Source organism: Macrotis lagotis, chromosome 7 (genome assembly GCF_037893015.1).
Source record: "Macrotis lagotis isolate mMagLag1 chromosome 7, bilby.v1.9.chrom.fasta, whole genome shotgun sequence".
NCBI lineage: Eukaryota > Metazoa > Chordata > Mammalia > Peramelemorphia > Peramelidae > Macrotis > Macrotis lagotis.
In genome coordinates, this window is record NC_133664.1 from 92,488,584 (window position 1) to 92,506,774 (window position 18,191).

The 18,191-nt window shown below is 38.7% G+C and overlaps 1 protein-coding gene across 2 annotated transcripts in view; it reads left to right on the top strand.

Annotated features, from left to right (window-relative positions):
- Positions 1–3,214: 3,214 nt before the first annotated feature.
- Positions 3,215–18,191, top strand: part of LOC141492698 (DNA repair protein XRCC2-like) — a 43,772-nt gene continuing 28,795 nt past the window's right edge. For both annotated transcript variants that reach the window (XM_074193296.1, XM_074193297.1), the window contains exon 1: positions 3,215–3,372. In XM_074193296.1, coding sequence (XP_074049397.1) covers positions 3,334–3,372 — 39 coding nt within the window. In that variant the 5' untranslated portion in view covers positions 3,215–3,333. The remainder of the gene's footprint in view (positions 3,373–18,191) is intronic.

An 18,191-nucleotide genomic window follows, 5' to 3' on the forward strand; every position in this document is an offset into this window, starting at 1 on the left:
ATCAAGAAAACCCAGATGCTCCATCAGCCAGCACCACACTATCCATATGTGGAACCATTGATTTCCTACAAACAGAGAAATTTTGAACCTTGGCAGTGTCCCTTCCAAGAAGGTACACATTAACAATATGACCAACTAGCTTATCCTTTATTCATAAACTATGACTTGACTCAATCCAGCTGTAGTCAAGTTTTCAGGAGAATGTTGAAGAAGCAGGAGACTAAGATGACAAGTTTTCTGTTTATTAAACCAAATAAAAGTGTTTAAATATCCTCCCCAGTCCCTGGTCCACTCCCACAGCACTCTACAATTAAATCAACTCTCAGGTGCTGGAGGACACCAGGTGATAAAGGTTTACTTCCTCAGGCCACTCCTACACATACCAGTCCCCTACAGAAGATGAGCTAGTTCAGTATTTGGGAGGCCTCGAAATAAAGTGTGGAGGAGAAGTTATTAGACGGACTACCAAACCAAAGGTCTACAGATCTGTTGTGTTGACTTCGTTGCTATATGCCTGTGAAACCTGGATCACCTACCAGAGGCATGTCAGGAAACTGAATCACTTCCATTTAAATTGTCTTAGGAAGATTCTGAAGATCACCTGGCAGGAGAAGATACCAGACACTGAGGTCCTTTCTCCAACCAAACTGCCCAGCATCCCAACATTACTACAAAGAGTGCAACTACAGTGGGCTTGCCATGCTGTTAGAATGCTTGATGTACGTCTGCCAAAAAGACTAATTTTTATGGAGAACTCACACAGGACAAGCACTCACAAGGGGGTCAAAAGAAGCACTGCTGAGACACTCTGAAGGTCTTTCTTAAGAACTTTAGAATTGACTATACAGAATGGGAAACACTGGCACAGGACTGCCCAGCATAGCATGCCCTCATCAATGAGGGTGCTATACTCTATGAGGTCAAAATGAAAATAGCTCAAAGAAAATGTGACATACAAAAGTTTAGAGTACCCACCCCAGGTATTCACATGGACTACTTGTGCCCAACCTGTGGTAGAGCATTCTGAGCTCCTATAGGTCTGATCAGCCACAGTTGGACACACTAATTTGTCTCAAACATTGTGATGTCATTTTAGTCTTCTTTGACAACAAAGGACAAGAATTAACCAAAATGAAAAGTCAAGTTGTACATAACAGATTTGCAGTTTCATGTGCAATCCTCTTATTTCTATTCTACTTTCTTATGGAAATGCTTATTTTTTCCCTTAAGTTCCAGATAAAAAATAAATTAAAAAAAAAAAAAAGAAAAAAGTTTTCTTTTTGTAGCCCCGGCTTTTTGCAAAGATGGAGAGTTTAGTACTTTTTCATTCATTCAAAAAAAAGATTTGTCTTGGCATTTGTTTTTATTAGACATGTTTAATATCTAATAGAGGCAAGAAAAAAATTTTATGAATAATCAGTAATTTGGCTTACCATATTTATTTTACCTGGAATCAATTATTTTCCTTTAAGGCAAGAGTTGTGTCTTTTTATGTAATTTTTTTCCCCTTGTTTCTGACATTCCATTCACAAATAGACAATTTGTAATACTGAAAAATCACTTTCTGATCCAATAATACATCTTGAACCTACTTCTCAGAAGAAGTGGGTGGTGAGTAAAGGAGGTGAGATAAGTTCATAAATAGGATCATTAAAGTCTGTTTGAACTTTATTTGATGGGGGGGGTGTTGCTCTTTTTTTTAGATTTTTGCAAGGCAAATGGAGTTAAGTGGTTTGCCCAAGGCCACACAGCTAGGTAATTATTGTCTGAGGCCAGATTTGAACTCAGGTACTCCTGACTCCAGGGCCAGGTGTTGTTCTTTTTAATGTGAGAAAATCAGGGTTAAATGATTTGCCCAGGGTTACAGCTAGTATGTGTCTGAGGTCAAATTTGAACTTAGATTAAATTTGGCCTAGGTCCTCCTGATTTCAAGGTTGGTGCTCAATTCATTGCTCTATCCATCTGCCCCATCCTTGAGTTTTTACTGTCCCCCTCCTTGAGTTTTTAAACAGAAAATGATTTTGGAAAGGTTACTTGCGATGGAAAATCATCTATTTAGAAAAGGTAAGTATGGCAAGTAATTTGAGTTGGGATATCATAGAGATGTCCGTCAGACAATACATCAAACAGAACCGGGGGTGCATTGGAGGTTACTCTAGGACCAAAGATATTAGGATTTAGGAGTCATCATCAAGAGTTAATGAAGTTACCAATTTGGGTTTACCAGTGTATGGAAAGCAGAGCATCCTATGACAGAGATATGGGTGAGAGGGCAAGAAAATTGGCCCAACAAGTAGGTATCACATAAGCCAAGAAGATTTAGAGTGTCTGAAGAGAAGAGTGAAGAGCTGCAAAGATAACTGGGTAAAATCCTTCAGGAGCTGCACACAGGTATCATCCATGGTAGATCCTTAATAATTATTTACTAATATTACTAAATTACTTAAATTTACTAAATGATTACTTACTAAATTATTTACTATTTACTAATTTATTTATTACTAATAATTATTATTGAATGGATGAAGACAAATAGGGCAGGATGAGTCTAAAGCTTCTCCTCTAGACTAAGGCATAAGTTATAAAAGCTGACTCTGCCAAACAACTTTCTCTAATCATCACTTTTTCTTTCCCCTCTTAAAAACTCCAATGTTCCCTGTCATTCTCAAAGCTTAAGAAACGCTTCATCGAACATTTATTTCTATTTTTGTCTGAATGCGTTTTCATCAGTGTGGGGATATCTTGGGAAGGAAATTTTATCAAAATATAATAAAAAACCTTACTTCGAAAAAAATCATACAAATACACTCTTATTAAGAATGGAGGGGGGGGGTCAGCTAGGTGGTACAATAGAGTCAGGAGTACCTGAGTTCAAATCCTACCTCAGGCAGTTAATAATTACCTAGCTGTGTGGCCTTGGGCAAGCCACTTAACCCCATTGCCTTGAAATATCTTAAAAAAAAAAAAGAATGGAGGGTAAAAAAGATCTATTTATTTATGTTGCGGATGTTAACTGAGCAGCATTTCTGAAAGTTCCTCGTCTTGTTCGAGAACTATCTTGAGAAAGAAAAATGAAGGCGGCATCAGCGTCTGCGCAGTCCACCTCCCCCGTCCGAGTGCGGAGAGTCCAGAGGTCGGCTGAGGGGGGAGGGGCCAGGAGGCCCAGGCTCCGAAAACGCGCGTGCGCGGGACCCTGCTCCCCACCCCCACCCGGGCGCCGCTGAGCGCAGCGCGCCTGCGCGCCGTGCTTCCCGCGGCTCACCAGCCCGGCAATCATGAAATGGCGCGGAAGGAGGGAAAGTTGACTCTCGGGTCTCTAGAGCCGCCGGGGCGATGAGCGCCGACTTCCGGAAGGCGGAGTCCGGGACGGAGGTGAGCCCCGGAGTGCTTTTTTATTTTAAAGGGTGATGAGCGAAGGTTAAAATCCGGGGTGATGCGGGGCCCCTCCGGCTAGGGTCGCCGGGGGGTCACTTCCTAGCCGCGAGGCACCTTGGGAGGGGACCCGCCGTGCCCTCCCTCCGCCCCGCCCCTTCCTCTTAGTCCCCTCCCCCACACTTCCTCCCCCTCCAGCGCCTTCTCTTTCCGTCCTCCTTGGTCCCCACCGAGACCCCCCAGCAACAGCCTCCTGCCTCACGCGGAGACCTAAAGGAGCTGCCCTTCTGGAAGCTTCTAGTGCCTTCTGCCACCCCTGTGGATACAAGCGGCCGGAAGTAGGGGAGTGGGCGGAGAGGGCACACTTCCATATTCTTGCATTCACAAGCGCCCATTGAGGACTGGCTGGGCCCTAGGACTCTGGGGATGAGAGATGACTGAGAGCCAGAGGTGCAGCCCTGGAGTCAGGACCCCCTGAGTTCAGATTTAATACTTGATATTTACTAGCTATGTGACCTTGAACAAGTCCCTGAACCTCAGTGCCTCACCAAAAAAATAAATGCCATTGAATCCAAGCCCCCTCATTGAACAGAATCGGTATCCAAAATTTGGCCAACTTCATATAAAAATGAGTCAGATTTCCAGCGCATCTCTTCTTGAGTCCAAGTCCATCGCCTCCCATCCACAAGTATCTAATAATCATTTATTAAATATTAAGTCATTGGTTAGGATTAACAAATTTGATATCTAGGGAGCTTAGAGTCCCTCTAGAATAAGACTAACACGAAAAGCTACAATGCAAGTTATTGTATGACATGAGCGCAGGACAGGTTTTGAAAAAAAGTTGAAATGAAAAGGAAAAATTTGTTTCTACTTAAGAGTGGTCTAGAAAAATTTCATGGAAAAGACTACAGCTCCAGATCTTTACATTTGAAGGGAAGGATTTTGGTTGGAAGCAATGGATGGGATTAAGACATACCCCCTGTCCCCAACATTTTACTGGGATGTTTGTTTTTTTCAAACATTTACAGGTAGCCCCTTTCTGATGACATAAGTCATAATTTTTGGCCTACTCCCAACTCTTCAACTCCTACTTTCTTTCATTTATCAATAAATATGAAGCAGGTATAACTTTGAGGTTTCAGGCTTTAAAGAATTTAGTTTAATTCAGCACTTATTAAGTACAAAGGAAAGTGTAAGAAGGATATGGGTGGAAGGGGTTAATAACTTCCCTGTTGCCTCAAATAAAATCCAGATTCTCATTTTAGTGTTTAAAGGCCTTCTTAATCTACCTTCCATCAGCATTTCCTGTTGTATTTCATTATATTTTCAACATACACCATCAATTCTAGTCAAACAAGGCTGCTACCTGTTCTTTTGGTATGATGTTTCATCCTGCTTTTTGTGTCTTTGCATGTCATTCCCAGAATCTGGAATAGATTCTCCCTTTCACCTAAGAGATTTCTGGCTTCCCTCAGAATGGAACTGATTCAGTTATAAGCCCTCTCTCTCCTTCTTGAAATTATTTTATCTGACTTTCTGTTTGTTTATTTTTGTACCTGTTATGTCTTGGGTCTGTCTCTCCCTCCATCTCCTTGAGCATGAGGGCTATATAATTTACCTTTATATTCTGAGTGCCTAACACAATCTCTTGCACAAAATAGGCATTTAATTACATGTTCCTTGAATGAAATTTATGGAGGAAATGGCAACTGAGCTAGACCTTGAAAAGAGGCATGGCCTGGAGGCCAGAGGTCCAGGTTGAACTGAGGGAATGTATTTTAGGAGATGGGAATGACATAAGCACAGACGCAAAGGCTGAACATGGAAGGTTTATAGAGAGCATTCAGGTAGACCATGAACCAAGAGGCTCAGGTAGTTGGAGGTAAGATTTAAAACATTGGTTGGGCTCAGGCTTCAAGGAACCTTGAGGGTTGACCTAAGTAATGTATAAGTGGAGAAATTTTATTCAATAAAGAAGAGACTTGGATGGCTAGGTGGCGTAGTGGATAAAGCACGGGCCTTGGAGTCAGGAGTACCTAGGTTCAAATCTGGCCTCAGACACTTAATAATTACCTAGCTGTGTGGCCTTGGGCAAGCCACTTAACCCCATTTGCCTTGCAAAAACCTAAAAAGAGAGACAGAGAGAGAGAGAGAGAGAGAGAGAGAGAGAGAGAGAGAGACTGACTTGAAGGAATTTAGATATCATTTGATCGGTAGTAGGAACTGTTGAAGGTGTTTGAGCAGATGAGTGATATGATCAGCACCCTATGAATTGGTGAAATTTCATCTTAGCAAGTCCTGGGCTTTCCACTTCCAGGCCTAGAGATGATTGCAATGCATGTACCCTTTCTTCACCTATCCAACTCTGGTTTCTCTCTACAGAGAATTATGGTAGAATATAGGCTTTTTGAGGCTATTTTGCTTTTTGTTATTGTATCCCTAGTCCTTAACAGTTCCTAGTATAGTATGGACACCATAAAAATGTTAGCTATTTTCATTGTTATAAAGGAGAAGGTGGAACTTTAGCTAAGATTTGAAGGAAGCCAGGAAAACCAGGAGATGAAGTAATTGGGAAGAATGTTCAGGCATGGGGGAACCAGTGAAAATGCCAAAGGAATCTAAGTCTTATCTTTGAGGAGTTTTAAGGATGTTAATCAATGACAGTCAACAAGCAGGTACTCTTTCTAAGCCTTGAGGTTTCAAAGAAAGGCAAAAACACATAACTCACTCAATAAAGCTTATACTCTAAAGGGGGGAAGGCGAGGAACATATTATATGTGTACAAGTTATATACAATATAAACAGATGATAATTTCTGAGAGTTGCTCTTTGCAGAAGGTAAAATTTGAGCTGTCTTGTAGGAGAACAGGAAGTTAGGATGTGGCGGTCAAGAGGAAGAGCATTCCAGAGGTGGGAATAGCCTACATAGTGTGTCGTTTGAGGAATAGCAAGGCCACTGTCGCTGGATTTTATTTTCCATGGAGGGAAATAAGTGTGAGAAAACAGAAGAGGTAAGAAGGGTCAGGTTATGAAGTATTTTCAAAGCCAAAGGATTTGATCTTCAATCCTGAAGACAAAATGAACCAGTTTTGTTCTTGAATAAGGAGCTGACACTTTAGGAAGATCACCATGATAATGAGTAGAGAATGTACTAGAAGAGTGAAGGACTTGAGGCAGGGAATAACTAGAAGTCCATATGGGAGGTAAAGAGGGTCTATATATATAAACCTTACTCTTCTCCATATACTCTCAAATTCACTGACAGGTCTCCTTGCAAAATACACTCATCTCTCAGATCTGACTGTTCCCCATGCATGTTGGCTTTTCTCTCCACATCTCCAATTCTTGGCCTCTCTGGCTGGCTTCCTTCAAAATTCAGCTAAAATCTCACTTTTTAAAAGAAGCTTTTCCCATTCCCTCTTATGCTTAACACCTTCTCTACAATTTCTACTCTTAGTTGCCTAGGACACTGAACACTTAAGTGAATTGCCCAGCATCATGATACCAGTACTTAATTTCTGGACCATTTTGGATTAAATTGGAATTTTGTGAATTGACCTAGGAAAGAACTATCCAATATAACAGTTTTTCAAGGAGAAAGTGCATTTAGGGCCCCTGACAACTAACTCACTTGCAAGCATACTTTTGGAACAGAGCCCTTTTATAAGCTTAGCATAACTGCACTTAATTAAAGATTGAGTTAGAGCTTGGCAAAAGTGTAACTAATCTTCCTTTTCCCCACCATTTGTCCATCATGAAATTGGGCTAATTGTGTTTGCTTTAAATTTATCTATTTTCACCCGAGTGTCCTCATAACTACATTTTCTTTCATTTATTTCATTACCCTACTCAAAGCAAGTGCTCTCTCAGTTTTATCTTTTGTTCTTTTCTTTGTTGCCTAAGAAATTTTCCTGATAACATTAAAGCTATATTCTTTGTGTTTTCCCAACAGTGTTTCTCCATTTCCTTAAATCTTTCACTATCCTTAGCTATCTCTTTGTTCTTTCATATCTCAAAGGATAAAGAGAATCTTCTTCTGGTCAAAATCCTAAAAAAAAAAAAAAAACCCAAACCTTCTCTGGACAAAATCCTAAAAAAAACCCCCAAACCTTGATGATTCTGGACCATCTTTCTCTTCCCTTTCTTAGCCACAGTTTTAAAAGAAGTAATGTATACTAATTGTATCTGCTTCCTCCTTATCTACCAATCCTGAATCCTCATCCTATCTGATTGCCCAGCCAACCATTCTGAAGGTTGCTAATGACCTCCAAATTGCCAAATTCCTTAGGTTTTTTTCTCAGTCATCTGTCTTAACCTTTCTGCAATATTTGACTCTAGCAGCCCCTTCTTGATACCATCATCTCCAATGGCATTGTTGGCACTGTTTTGTACTGGCTCTCTTCTGATGGCCTCTTTTAAACATATTGATATTTTCTCTTCCTAGCTCCCCGATTGTGGGCAACCTCAGCTTTATTCTCAGTCTTCTTTTTACATTCTTTCCCTTGGCAACTTATTTACCATTATCTGCTTATTTCTAAGCAGATGATTACTTGTAACCATTATTTTTCTCCTGAGCCTAACTCATATAGTTCTGTTTGCTAGGCATTTCCACCAGGATGCACTAACAACACCTTAAATTCAACGCATCTGAAACTGTATCTGTCCTTCCTAATTTCCTTATTTCTGTTGATAGCACCATCCTACTTATCCAGGTTCAAAATTTTCTCTTTCCCCTAATCTCTTATTAGTCAAATACTGTCAGTTATTTTCTGAAATATCTCTCATTTCTGCCCCCCCCCATTTTTCATTCTATTACCCTAATTCAAGCCATCACCTCTTATCTGGACTATTAGAATTGCTTGATTGATCTATACCTCTAGTCTCCTTCATCCTTCATAGACCTGCCAAAGTAATCTAATGCACAGGTCTGCTTGTATTATTCCTCATTGCCTATAGGATAAAAATACAAATTCTTTAATAAACATTTACAATCAACTTTTTCCACTATGGCTCCAACTTGCTTTTCCACCCTTGTTTTAATATATTTTTTTTAGGGTTTTTGTTTTTTTTTGCAAGGCAAAGCGGGTTAAGTGGCTTGCCCAAGGCCACACAGCTAGGTAATTATTAAGTGTCTGAGACCTGATTTGAACCCAGGTACTGTACTCCTGACTCCAAGGCCGGTGCTTTATCCACTATGCCACCTAGCCCCCGCCCCCCCCGCCCCCCGCCCCCCCCCCCCCCGTTATTTTATTGTTGGTCCAGTCAGTCAATTAGTCATTCCCTGATCTCTTCATGCCCTTTTTCTGCCTCTGTGATTTTCATAACCTGTCTTTTAAGCCTGAATAGTATTTTGTATCTCTGCTTTTTAGAATCATCTTCCTCTAATACAAGCTTAAGTGCTGCTTTCTCTGATGCCCCAGCCAGTAAATGTTCACTCCCATCCATGTACATATATCCTAACATAATAAGCATTTATTAGGTCCTTAATGTTTGCCAAGCCCTGTGCTAAAGATTAGAGATACAAAGAAAAGAAGAAAGCAGACTCTGCCCTAAAGAAGCTTACATTTCTGTTTATGTGCAAGTGTTTTCTTTTAAGCTCCTTGAGGACAGGATCTTTGCTGTTTTTCATTACCATACTATGGTATTCAGCACATATTAGGTGTTTAATAAACGCTGAGTTAAATATGCCAAATATTTAGAGACTTGGAGAAAAAAGGAAAGAATTTGCTTATACTAAAGCACACAAGTTTAGAATTTCATGACAGGATCAGATTTCTTTTTCTCTTAAAATTAGCTCATTAATTATTACTATTAAACTTTATTTAGTTTATTTTGAGAGACTTCACAACTACTTGGAGACTTGAAGACTTGGAGATTTTATAGCATATCATAAATCATAAAAGATTCTATCACTGAAATACTGTAAAGTTTTGCTCCTTTGGAATTCCAGCCTCATTAGACACTCTTTAAATCCTGAACTAGGCTTCTTCCATATCTGTTTGTTGAAATCATCTTTCAGTTTCATGCTCAAGTGTTGCCTTCTCTCATGTCCCTCCCCAGTCTCATGGTGACTTCAACTTCATAGAGCTGTTTTGTGGACTTTTTAAATTTAATAACCTCTCAAAATTAACAAATTTTCATTTAAAATGACTTTTTAGTTATTTTTATTTCTCTTATCGACCTGAGTGATAGAAAATAGCAAATTATATAATACTTGTTTTAAACCCTATCAGGAAGTAGTAGGTAATATCCATAGTGATGATAATAGCATGAGGGCTATTAAAGATTAATAATAGGTATTAGAGTATCTAGATCTGTAAGGAACCTTAGAGGTCATTTAGAACATTGGTGTTCAAAATGTAAGCTGTGACTTGACCCAGGGTTTGAGTGGTCAATTCATTGAGGGAAGGAAGATGACTTGGATCTTACTCTCTCCACAATAGCTAATAGGTAGGATTTGTCTCCACCAAAATCATACCTTCTACCTTATGAATTAGAGAGATCTTTTAAGGAAATTAGAGCCTAACTTCATTCTGACACCCCAAAATTTCCAATGGGAAAATTCCTCCCTGTTCCCTGGAAGAAATATACCCATCTCTGTTCCTATACACCCCAGATGGCTCTACCAGATGATATTTGGAGGTTGGCTCTAGATTTCAAAGAAAGCTGTTGGTGAATTGCATCCCGTTCACCAATGCCTTTAACTTAAGTGTCATCTTCAGTTCCTTATTTCCTTTCAATTTACTTATCTAAACAATCACCAGTTCTTGTCATTTCTCTTTTCACATCTCTCCAATTGCTCTTCTACTCTGGTTCATGCCCTACTTACCACTTACTTAGAAGACTGTAATAGTTTCCTCCTAATTTTTCTTCCAGATTCAATTTTCTCCTCTCTCTAATCTATTTGCCACATTGCTGTCAGAGTGATTTTCCTAAGTGTCATGTAACTCCCCTACTCAATAAATTCCAGTGACTCCCATTGATTCTAAGATCAAATTTAATTCATCTTTATTTCATCTATAAAAAATTTCTATGTTTATGTAAATTTTATGATGTACCCAATATAGTAGTATATGCATATAATGTTAAATGCTTATTGGGACAATGTGTTCAAAAATTTTTTTACTGATAGAGATTAATGTGATCAAAAAGTTTGGTCAGTCCCTTAATTTTACAGATAAGGCAACTGAAGTCCAAAGATATTGTACCTAAAAAATCTACGATTCTAATCTTGATCCTGCAACTGCAAATATGTTTTATACCATGCTTTCATTTATTTATTTACACATTACTATAATAGTCTTACTGTAAAAAGAAACATAACCCCCCCCCAAAAAAAATAGAAAAACCTCATGGAAAAATAAAGTGAAAGAAAAAAGGAAATTGTACTTCAGTCTGTGTTCAGCTCTGTCTCTGGGATGGATTGCATTCTTTATCATAAGTCCATTAGAGGAGTTGCTTCAATATTTTTTTCCCCACAGTTACTATTGCTGATTGTGTTTCCCTCCATCCATTCATCCCCACTCCCATTTATTATATTTTCTCTCTCTTTTCACTTGTTTCTCCTTAAAAGTGTGTTGTGGGGCAACTAAGTGGTGCACCAGCCCCAGAGCCAGGAGGACCCAAGCCCAAATCTCACCCCAGACACCCAGCAACTACCCAGCTGCATGAATCTAGGCAAGCCACTCAATCCTACCACTTTGCAAAAAAAAAAAATAGTAATTATTTTGAATAATTTACAACTATGAAAATTTGTGGGTTTAAAATATCTTCTAAAAATTTCAACATGTATTAGTTTAGATAAAATTAGTGATATATATATATATATATATATATATATATATATATATATATATATATATATATATACACACACACACTAGGGCTGTCCAACCTTACTTTTTTTTTTTTTTGCAATGGGGTTAAGGCTAGGTAATTATTAAGTGTCTGAGACCAGATTTGAACCCAGGTACTCCTGACTCCAGGGCCAGTGCTTTATCCACTGCCACCTAGCCGTTCCCAACCTTACTTTTAAAAGTCTTCATTGAAACAATAGACAATGTATTTTGATTTGCCATTTTAGTGAGAGCTCTGCTACAGCAGTTTCATTTACTTATGAGAGGCTCTAACTGCTCTCTTGGCCTTTGCTCTGTAGATGACCACAAGCTCTCCCTTCTGCCCTGGAGCTATGAGGAGGGGCCCTGCTCTATGGCAATGGCGGGGCAGGGTATCAGACTGCAACCAGAATCTGAGTTTTATGTTCTACTGACTGAGCTAGCTGGGCGACTGGCAACCAGAATTTGAATATGGATAGAGCACCAGAGTCCTGTCCCAGGGACAGCCTTCAGTATTTTTTGTATCTCTTTGACCAAGCAGTTGACTTGGTTTTCATGATTTTCCTGCATTGCTCTCATTTCTCTTCCCAATTTTTCCTCTACCTCCCTTACTTAATTTTCAAAAATATTTTTTGAGCTCATCCATTGTCTGAGCCCAGTTCCTATTTTTTTGAGGCTTTGGATACAGAAGGTTGGACTTTGTCATCTTCTGATGTTTTGATCTTCCATGGGACCAATGTAATTACCTAAGGTCAGATGCTATGGGATAAAATTGCTCTGCAGGCTGCATTTTGGACAGTCCTGCTGTATATTTATCTATTGAAGTATGCAAATTGGAAAAATAAAAGAATTAAATTTATTGACTTTACAATTAACCCTACAGTTTTTCATATATTAAAAAAAACTTTTGATAATATGGCCTCATTTGCAATTTTACACAATTTGGCATTGAGTTTACAAAATTTTGATTAATTTTTTCTTCTATTTTGAAAACCAAAAAATACATTGGATATTACATTGACATTTTCCCAAGATCTTAACTCATAGCTTTTCTGTGGAATTTAAATCAAGTGAGTTCCCAAGCTTCAAATACGTGGTGTTAAGCCCAATTAAGAAGTAGTAAGAAATATCCCTAGTGACGATATTAGCACCCTAGCATCTATTACCTAGGTCTGTAGGGAAACTAAGAAGTCATTTAGACTGTTAGTGTTCAGAATGTAAGCTGTGACCTGACCCAGGGTTTGTGTGGTCAACTCACTGAGGGTAGGAAGATGAATTGGATCCAGTCCCCACAATATCCAAAAGTCAAGCTTGTCTCTACCAAAATCATGCCTTCTACCTTATCTTCATCTTATTATCTCATGCTTATTCTTTCATGATATGTGGCACAGTGCAAGGCTATATTAGACTAATCAAGTTTCATTTGAGAGTTGTTCTGGAACAATTTTCTCTTATTATTATTATGTTTTGTCATAATTCATCATTCCTTCATTGGGAATTAGATTTCCAGGCCAACTAGAAGAAAAGTGCTCAAAATATTTAATAGGTAAATGTTTTATAATCTTATGAAGATGCTCAGACCTTATAGACTTCTGATGCTAATTTTAATATAACCTTGAATGAAACAGTTTCATTAGTAAAAAGTATCCTTTTCCAATCTTCAGGATTCCTAACTTTGTATTATTTTTTATGACCAAATTATTTTCTTCATAACAGTGATGAGCAATTGTTAGGACTTTTTCTTTCCTGATCTTCCAACTTTAAGAAGCCTTTTACACACTGTAAAGATTGCTGTTATTGTTCAGTTTTTCAATCATGTTACCACAGAGCACCTTTCCCTTCTATCCTCCACTATCTTTTTTCTCCACTATCTCTTAAAGTCTATCCAAGTTTGTGTTCATTATTACCATGACATTATTTGTCCATCTCATCCTCTGTCCTTTTGTCTTTAGTCTTTTCCAGGGAATCCCATCTTCTCATGTGGCCAAAGTATTTAAGCTTCAGCTTCCGTGAATAACCTGAATTAATAAGTACTGACTGAATTATTCTCCTTCTGCCCAAGGGACCCTCAGAAGTCTTTTCCAACAGGACAATTTGAAAGCATTAGTTCTGCAGCACTTCACTTTCCTTATAATCCAATTCTTTATAGTTATACATTGCTCCTGGAAAAAACATAGCTTTGACTATCTGGACCTTTGTCAACAAGGCTCTGTCTCTGCTTTTTAGTTTGCTGCCCAGATTTGCCTTGTTTTCCCTCCAAAGAGTAAGTTCTTTTAATTCCATGCCTGTTGTTGCTCTCTGGAGAGATCTTTGACCCCAGAATATAAAATCTGACACTACTTCCATTTCTTCTTCTTTTATTTGCCATGAGGGGAAACTGTTGCCAAAATCTTGGTTTTAAGATACCTTTTACACTCTTCTTTCACCCTCTTCAAGAGACTTCTTTAGTTTTGGGGGTTTTTTTTAGGTTTTTTTGGCAAGGCAAATGGGGTTAAGTGGCTTGCCCAAGGCCACACAGCTAAGAGACCAGATCAGGAGACTTCTTAATTCTTCTTTCTACCATCTTGAGTGGTATCATCTGCATGGCTGAAATTGTGGCTATATTTCTCAGCAACTTTAATCTGTCTTTTGGTTCAAATGACCTGGCATTTCATATGATAAACTCTGCATATAAGTTCAATAAGGTGAAAATATAAACTCTTACCATAGTGTTTTCCAGTCTTAAACCAATCAGTTGTTTCACATTTGGTTCTACTGTTGCTTCTTGAGTCTTTACTGGTTCCTCAGGAATTAAGTAAGATGATCTGATACTTCCATCTTTTTGAGAATTTGCTGTATTTTGTTGTGATCCAAACAACCAGAAGCTTTAGTATAGTCAATGAAGCAGAAGTAGATATTTTTCAAGAACTCCCATGCTTTTACCATCAAATGTTGGCAGTTTGGCCTCTTGTTCCTCTGCCTCTTCAAAAACCAGCCTGTTTTTCTTGTAATTTTTGGTTCATATATTGCTGAAGACTAGCTTGTAGAATCTTTAGGACGTCCTTGCTGACAGGTGAAATGAGTGCAGTTGTTTGGTAATTTGAATATTCCTTTGCATTGCCCTTCTTTAGGAATTGAACATGAGCTGATGTTTTCCAATCCAAGAGTCACTGTTGGGTTTTCCAAATTTGCTGGCATATTTAACTTTAACAGTATCATCCTTTAAGATTTTAAATAATTTGGCTAAAATTCCAACACCTCCACTAGCCTTGTTGTTAGCCATGCTTCCTAAGGGCCACTTAATATCATTCTCCAAGCTTCTTTTCTGTGACAAAGCAGTGACTCTGGAGCTCCTTCACAAGTACCTCTGCCACTCCAAAGAGAAATCAGTCATAATTTCTCCAGCTGTTATTTTCCTCTGAAAGTCTTTGCCTTTTGGGGGGAATTAATTGGACTGATTTGTCTCTAGTTTGTCAATTCTTGGTGTTATTTTTTGTTTTCTAATGAAATTTTCCTTTTTAATGAACTTTCTTGCTCTGATATGACAGATACAGTTTCATATCTCTAATAGTCAATGAAGTGTGCTCTTGAAGAGCTATAATTTTTGCACATTTTCTTGGAGTCGTATCTGTTCTTACAAATTATAGGATTAAAAACAACAAAAGAAAGAAATGGAATAATGACACAAAATCCAGTACATATTTGCTGGAAGACTTAACTAACTTAAGGCAGGGAAACCTATTCAGTTTAGTTACATCTGGTCAAAACCAAGCATTCTGAATCAGTTTTAGTTAGTAGCACATACATTTGTCCATTGCTGTACCAAAATGGAACTGTATCAAAATTATTGTTTTTCACAAGTAATTTGCCCACCACTGGCGTGTGTGTGTGTGTGTGTGTGTGTGTGTGTGTGTACACATATATATCCTCAAGGATTTTTAGGATCAAAGATAGTTTCTTAAACTACTTTCCTATTCTTAGGATCTAGAATATAGGAATTTAGATGTAATAGGCTATAAGAATCTTCTTTTTCCTTCCATTAAGTCATTACCAGCCTGACCCTCTTGCCTAAAATTATGCTCTGTTATAGCTCCATAATTTAAAAAAATCCTTATGGCTCAATTCAAGCCTTTCTTTCTTTTTGTTTTTTTGTAGAAGCCCTTTATTAGCAGAATAGCGTCTTCAGAAAATTATGAAACCATTCACCTGGACCAGGTCTAGTTCCTAACAAAAAGGTTGGGCTTTCCCAAAACAAAAAATAACCAACAACTTTTAAGAAAGTTTCCAATACTTAATTTACCACAAGGAATGAAGACAGCTTATTGTGTGAAATGAACAGGGGGTCAAACAGGTTTACTTCTCTGACTGTGAGTTAGAGAAATGAACACAGTCAGGTGCTCACAATCTGGCTGAGGCAGCCCCGGATCAGCAGCACTGGGGGCTTCTGCTGAAGGCTTGCAAATCTTAGATCCTCACAACTACCCTGTGAGGTAGGTGCTCTCTTCTGACTTGGAACACAGAACAAAACAGAGAGAGGTTATTGTGAAGGCTTATTTGAGGCAGGGCTTGAACCTGGTTCTTCTTGACAGGAATAACTTGTTTCATTATGATCTCTGCCACTTAAGCATAACCTCAAACATATGAGTGCTACACAGAGATGGAGATAACAGTAAATTAAACTATATCACAATATATGTTTTACCCAAACACATGGATGCAAGAGATGAATACATTCATGGGCAAGACAAATTGAACAGTTTGCTGGGGTTTTTTCATACACACACACACAGACACACAGACCTGCACTTTAGCAGACAGGCTTCCAAATGGGAGGGGCAGCAGTAGTAGTTACTTCTTATTGGGGGCAATGAGGCGATTAAATGATAGATGACTGATTGGATGGATAGATGAATGGATAGATGGATGGATGAATGCTATGGTAAGGAGGGGAAGGTGGTCTTGGTGTAGAATGTCTTTCATTTCACTGGCCATTCCTTTTTTTTTTTTTTTTTTTGGCAAGGCAGTGGGGTTAAGTGGCTTGCCCAAGGCCACACAGCTAGCTAATTATTAAGTGTCTGAGGTTGAATTTGAACCCAGGTCCTCCTGACTCCAGGGCTAGTGCTTTATTCCACTGTGCCACCTAGCCACCCCTCTAGTGGCCATTCATTATATCATGCTTGGTCCTTCTCCAGTGTCTCCTCTTTGAGTTGTACTTGATCTTATTGCCAGTTTTCATCAGAATCCACTGGGGAATGGGATGATTCTGCTTCTGTTTCTTGTCCAGGAACCTCTTGATTCTGAATGTTTTATGAGAAGACAAGATGAGATGACAGCCAAGCTTCCACCACGATGGCTGGATGGTCAAAAAAGCCAGGCCTTACTTTGTCATGAAGCCACCACTTCCTCCCCCTGCTCCCAGAGTCAGAAGTCAGCTCTTCTTTCTTTAGGCCCTTACTATTCTGCTTGAAACATGTGTATTTATGTTTAGATTCTCTAGTTAGCCCCTTACCTCAGACAGATGTCATCTGTTATACTAGTTTTTATTATTCTTATAAATTTTAAACTTTTGTATCCCCAGTGCCTGGCACAGTGTATTGTTCTGTATACATGCACTTGAATAAGTGTGTAAGGGCAGCTAGGGGATGCTGGAAGAGATGCTGGAGTCTGGAAGAGACATCTTCCCAAGCTCATTGTGGCCATAGACTCTTAGTAGCTCTGGCCCTGGGCATTTTCCTCATCTGAAAAAACGCTGAAGAAGGAAATGGCAAACCACTCCAGTAACTTTGCAAAGAAAACCCAGAGACAGAGAAACAACTAAAAACAACTACAAGAAATCCATGTTAAGTGTTCAACTAGGTCCATGATCACACTGATAGAGATTTTTCCTACAATGAGACAGATCACAGTTCAAAATGGGGATCAGTCAAACATGCTGAAGTTTATCTAAAAGCTAGATGAGAGCAGTGGAGCTCATGGTCTACTGATAATTTCTTGCTTTCTCTATATAACTAGGCATTTTTCTTTTCTGGTTTTATATAATATGTTCCAGTGATCCGAATGCAGTTGTAAGCTTGTATGATTTTCTTTGTAATTATTTGATGCAGTCTACTTCACACCCACCACTGTATCCCTTCACTGCATTGTGATCCTCTTTTCTCAGAGACTGTAGTAGTCTGTGACTCACAACCATTTTGTTATTGTTCAGTTATTTGTTATGTACAACATGTGGGGTTTTCTCTGCAAAGATACTAGAGTGATTTGTCATTTCTTTCTCCAACTCATTTTATAAATGAGGAAACTGAGGCAAACAAGGTTAAGTGGCTTGCTCAGGGTCACTAGCTAGTAAGTATTTTGAGATTGGATTTGTTTTTTTTGTTGTTGGTGGTGGTTTTTTATTTAAGGAAATGGGCTTAAGTGACTTGCCCACAGTCACACAGCTAGGGAATTATTAAGTGTCTGAGTCTGGATTTGAACTCAAGGCTTTCTGACTCCACCTAGCTGCCCCCCTGAGACTGGATTTGAACTCAGGTTTTCCTGATTCTTGGCCCAACACTCTACATTGTGATACCTAGCTGCCCCACTCAAAACCAGTACAATATTACTAATAGAATATTAGTATTTAAAAAGGTGAGTCTGATTCAGTTTTTAAGTTCCAAACTGCCTTCCTCCCTCTTTCCCCGGCTTCTATACTAAAAAATGTCACCATTTGATTTATTCTCCAAAATTCACAGTTCCACCAACAGTGTCCCAGTTTCTCAACATCCCCTCCAAATTTGCCCTTCTAATTACATGTAATAGTCTATAGGAACCAGAAAATAATTGGGTTTTTCCTGTGTGTCCAAACAGGAATTCCTCTTCAACTTGGGTTCTGTGCTACTTCTCTTCAGTGACAGTGGTGAATATATTTGGCATGACAATAGGCAATTTATAAATGCTTAAATTTATTTAATTGAATAATTATCTTTTTTTAAGAAAAAAAGATTGGCTATTACTGGGATGAGG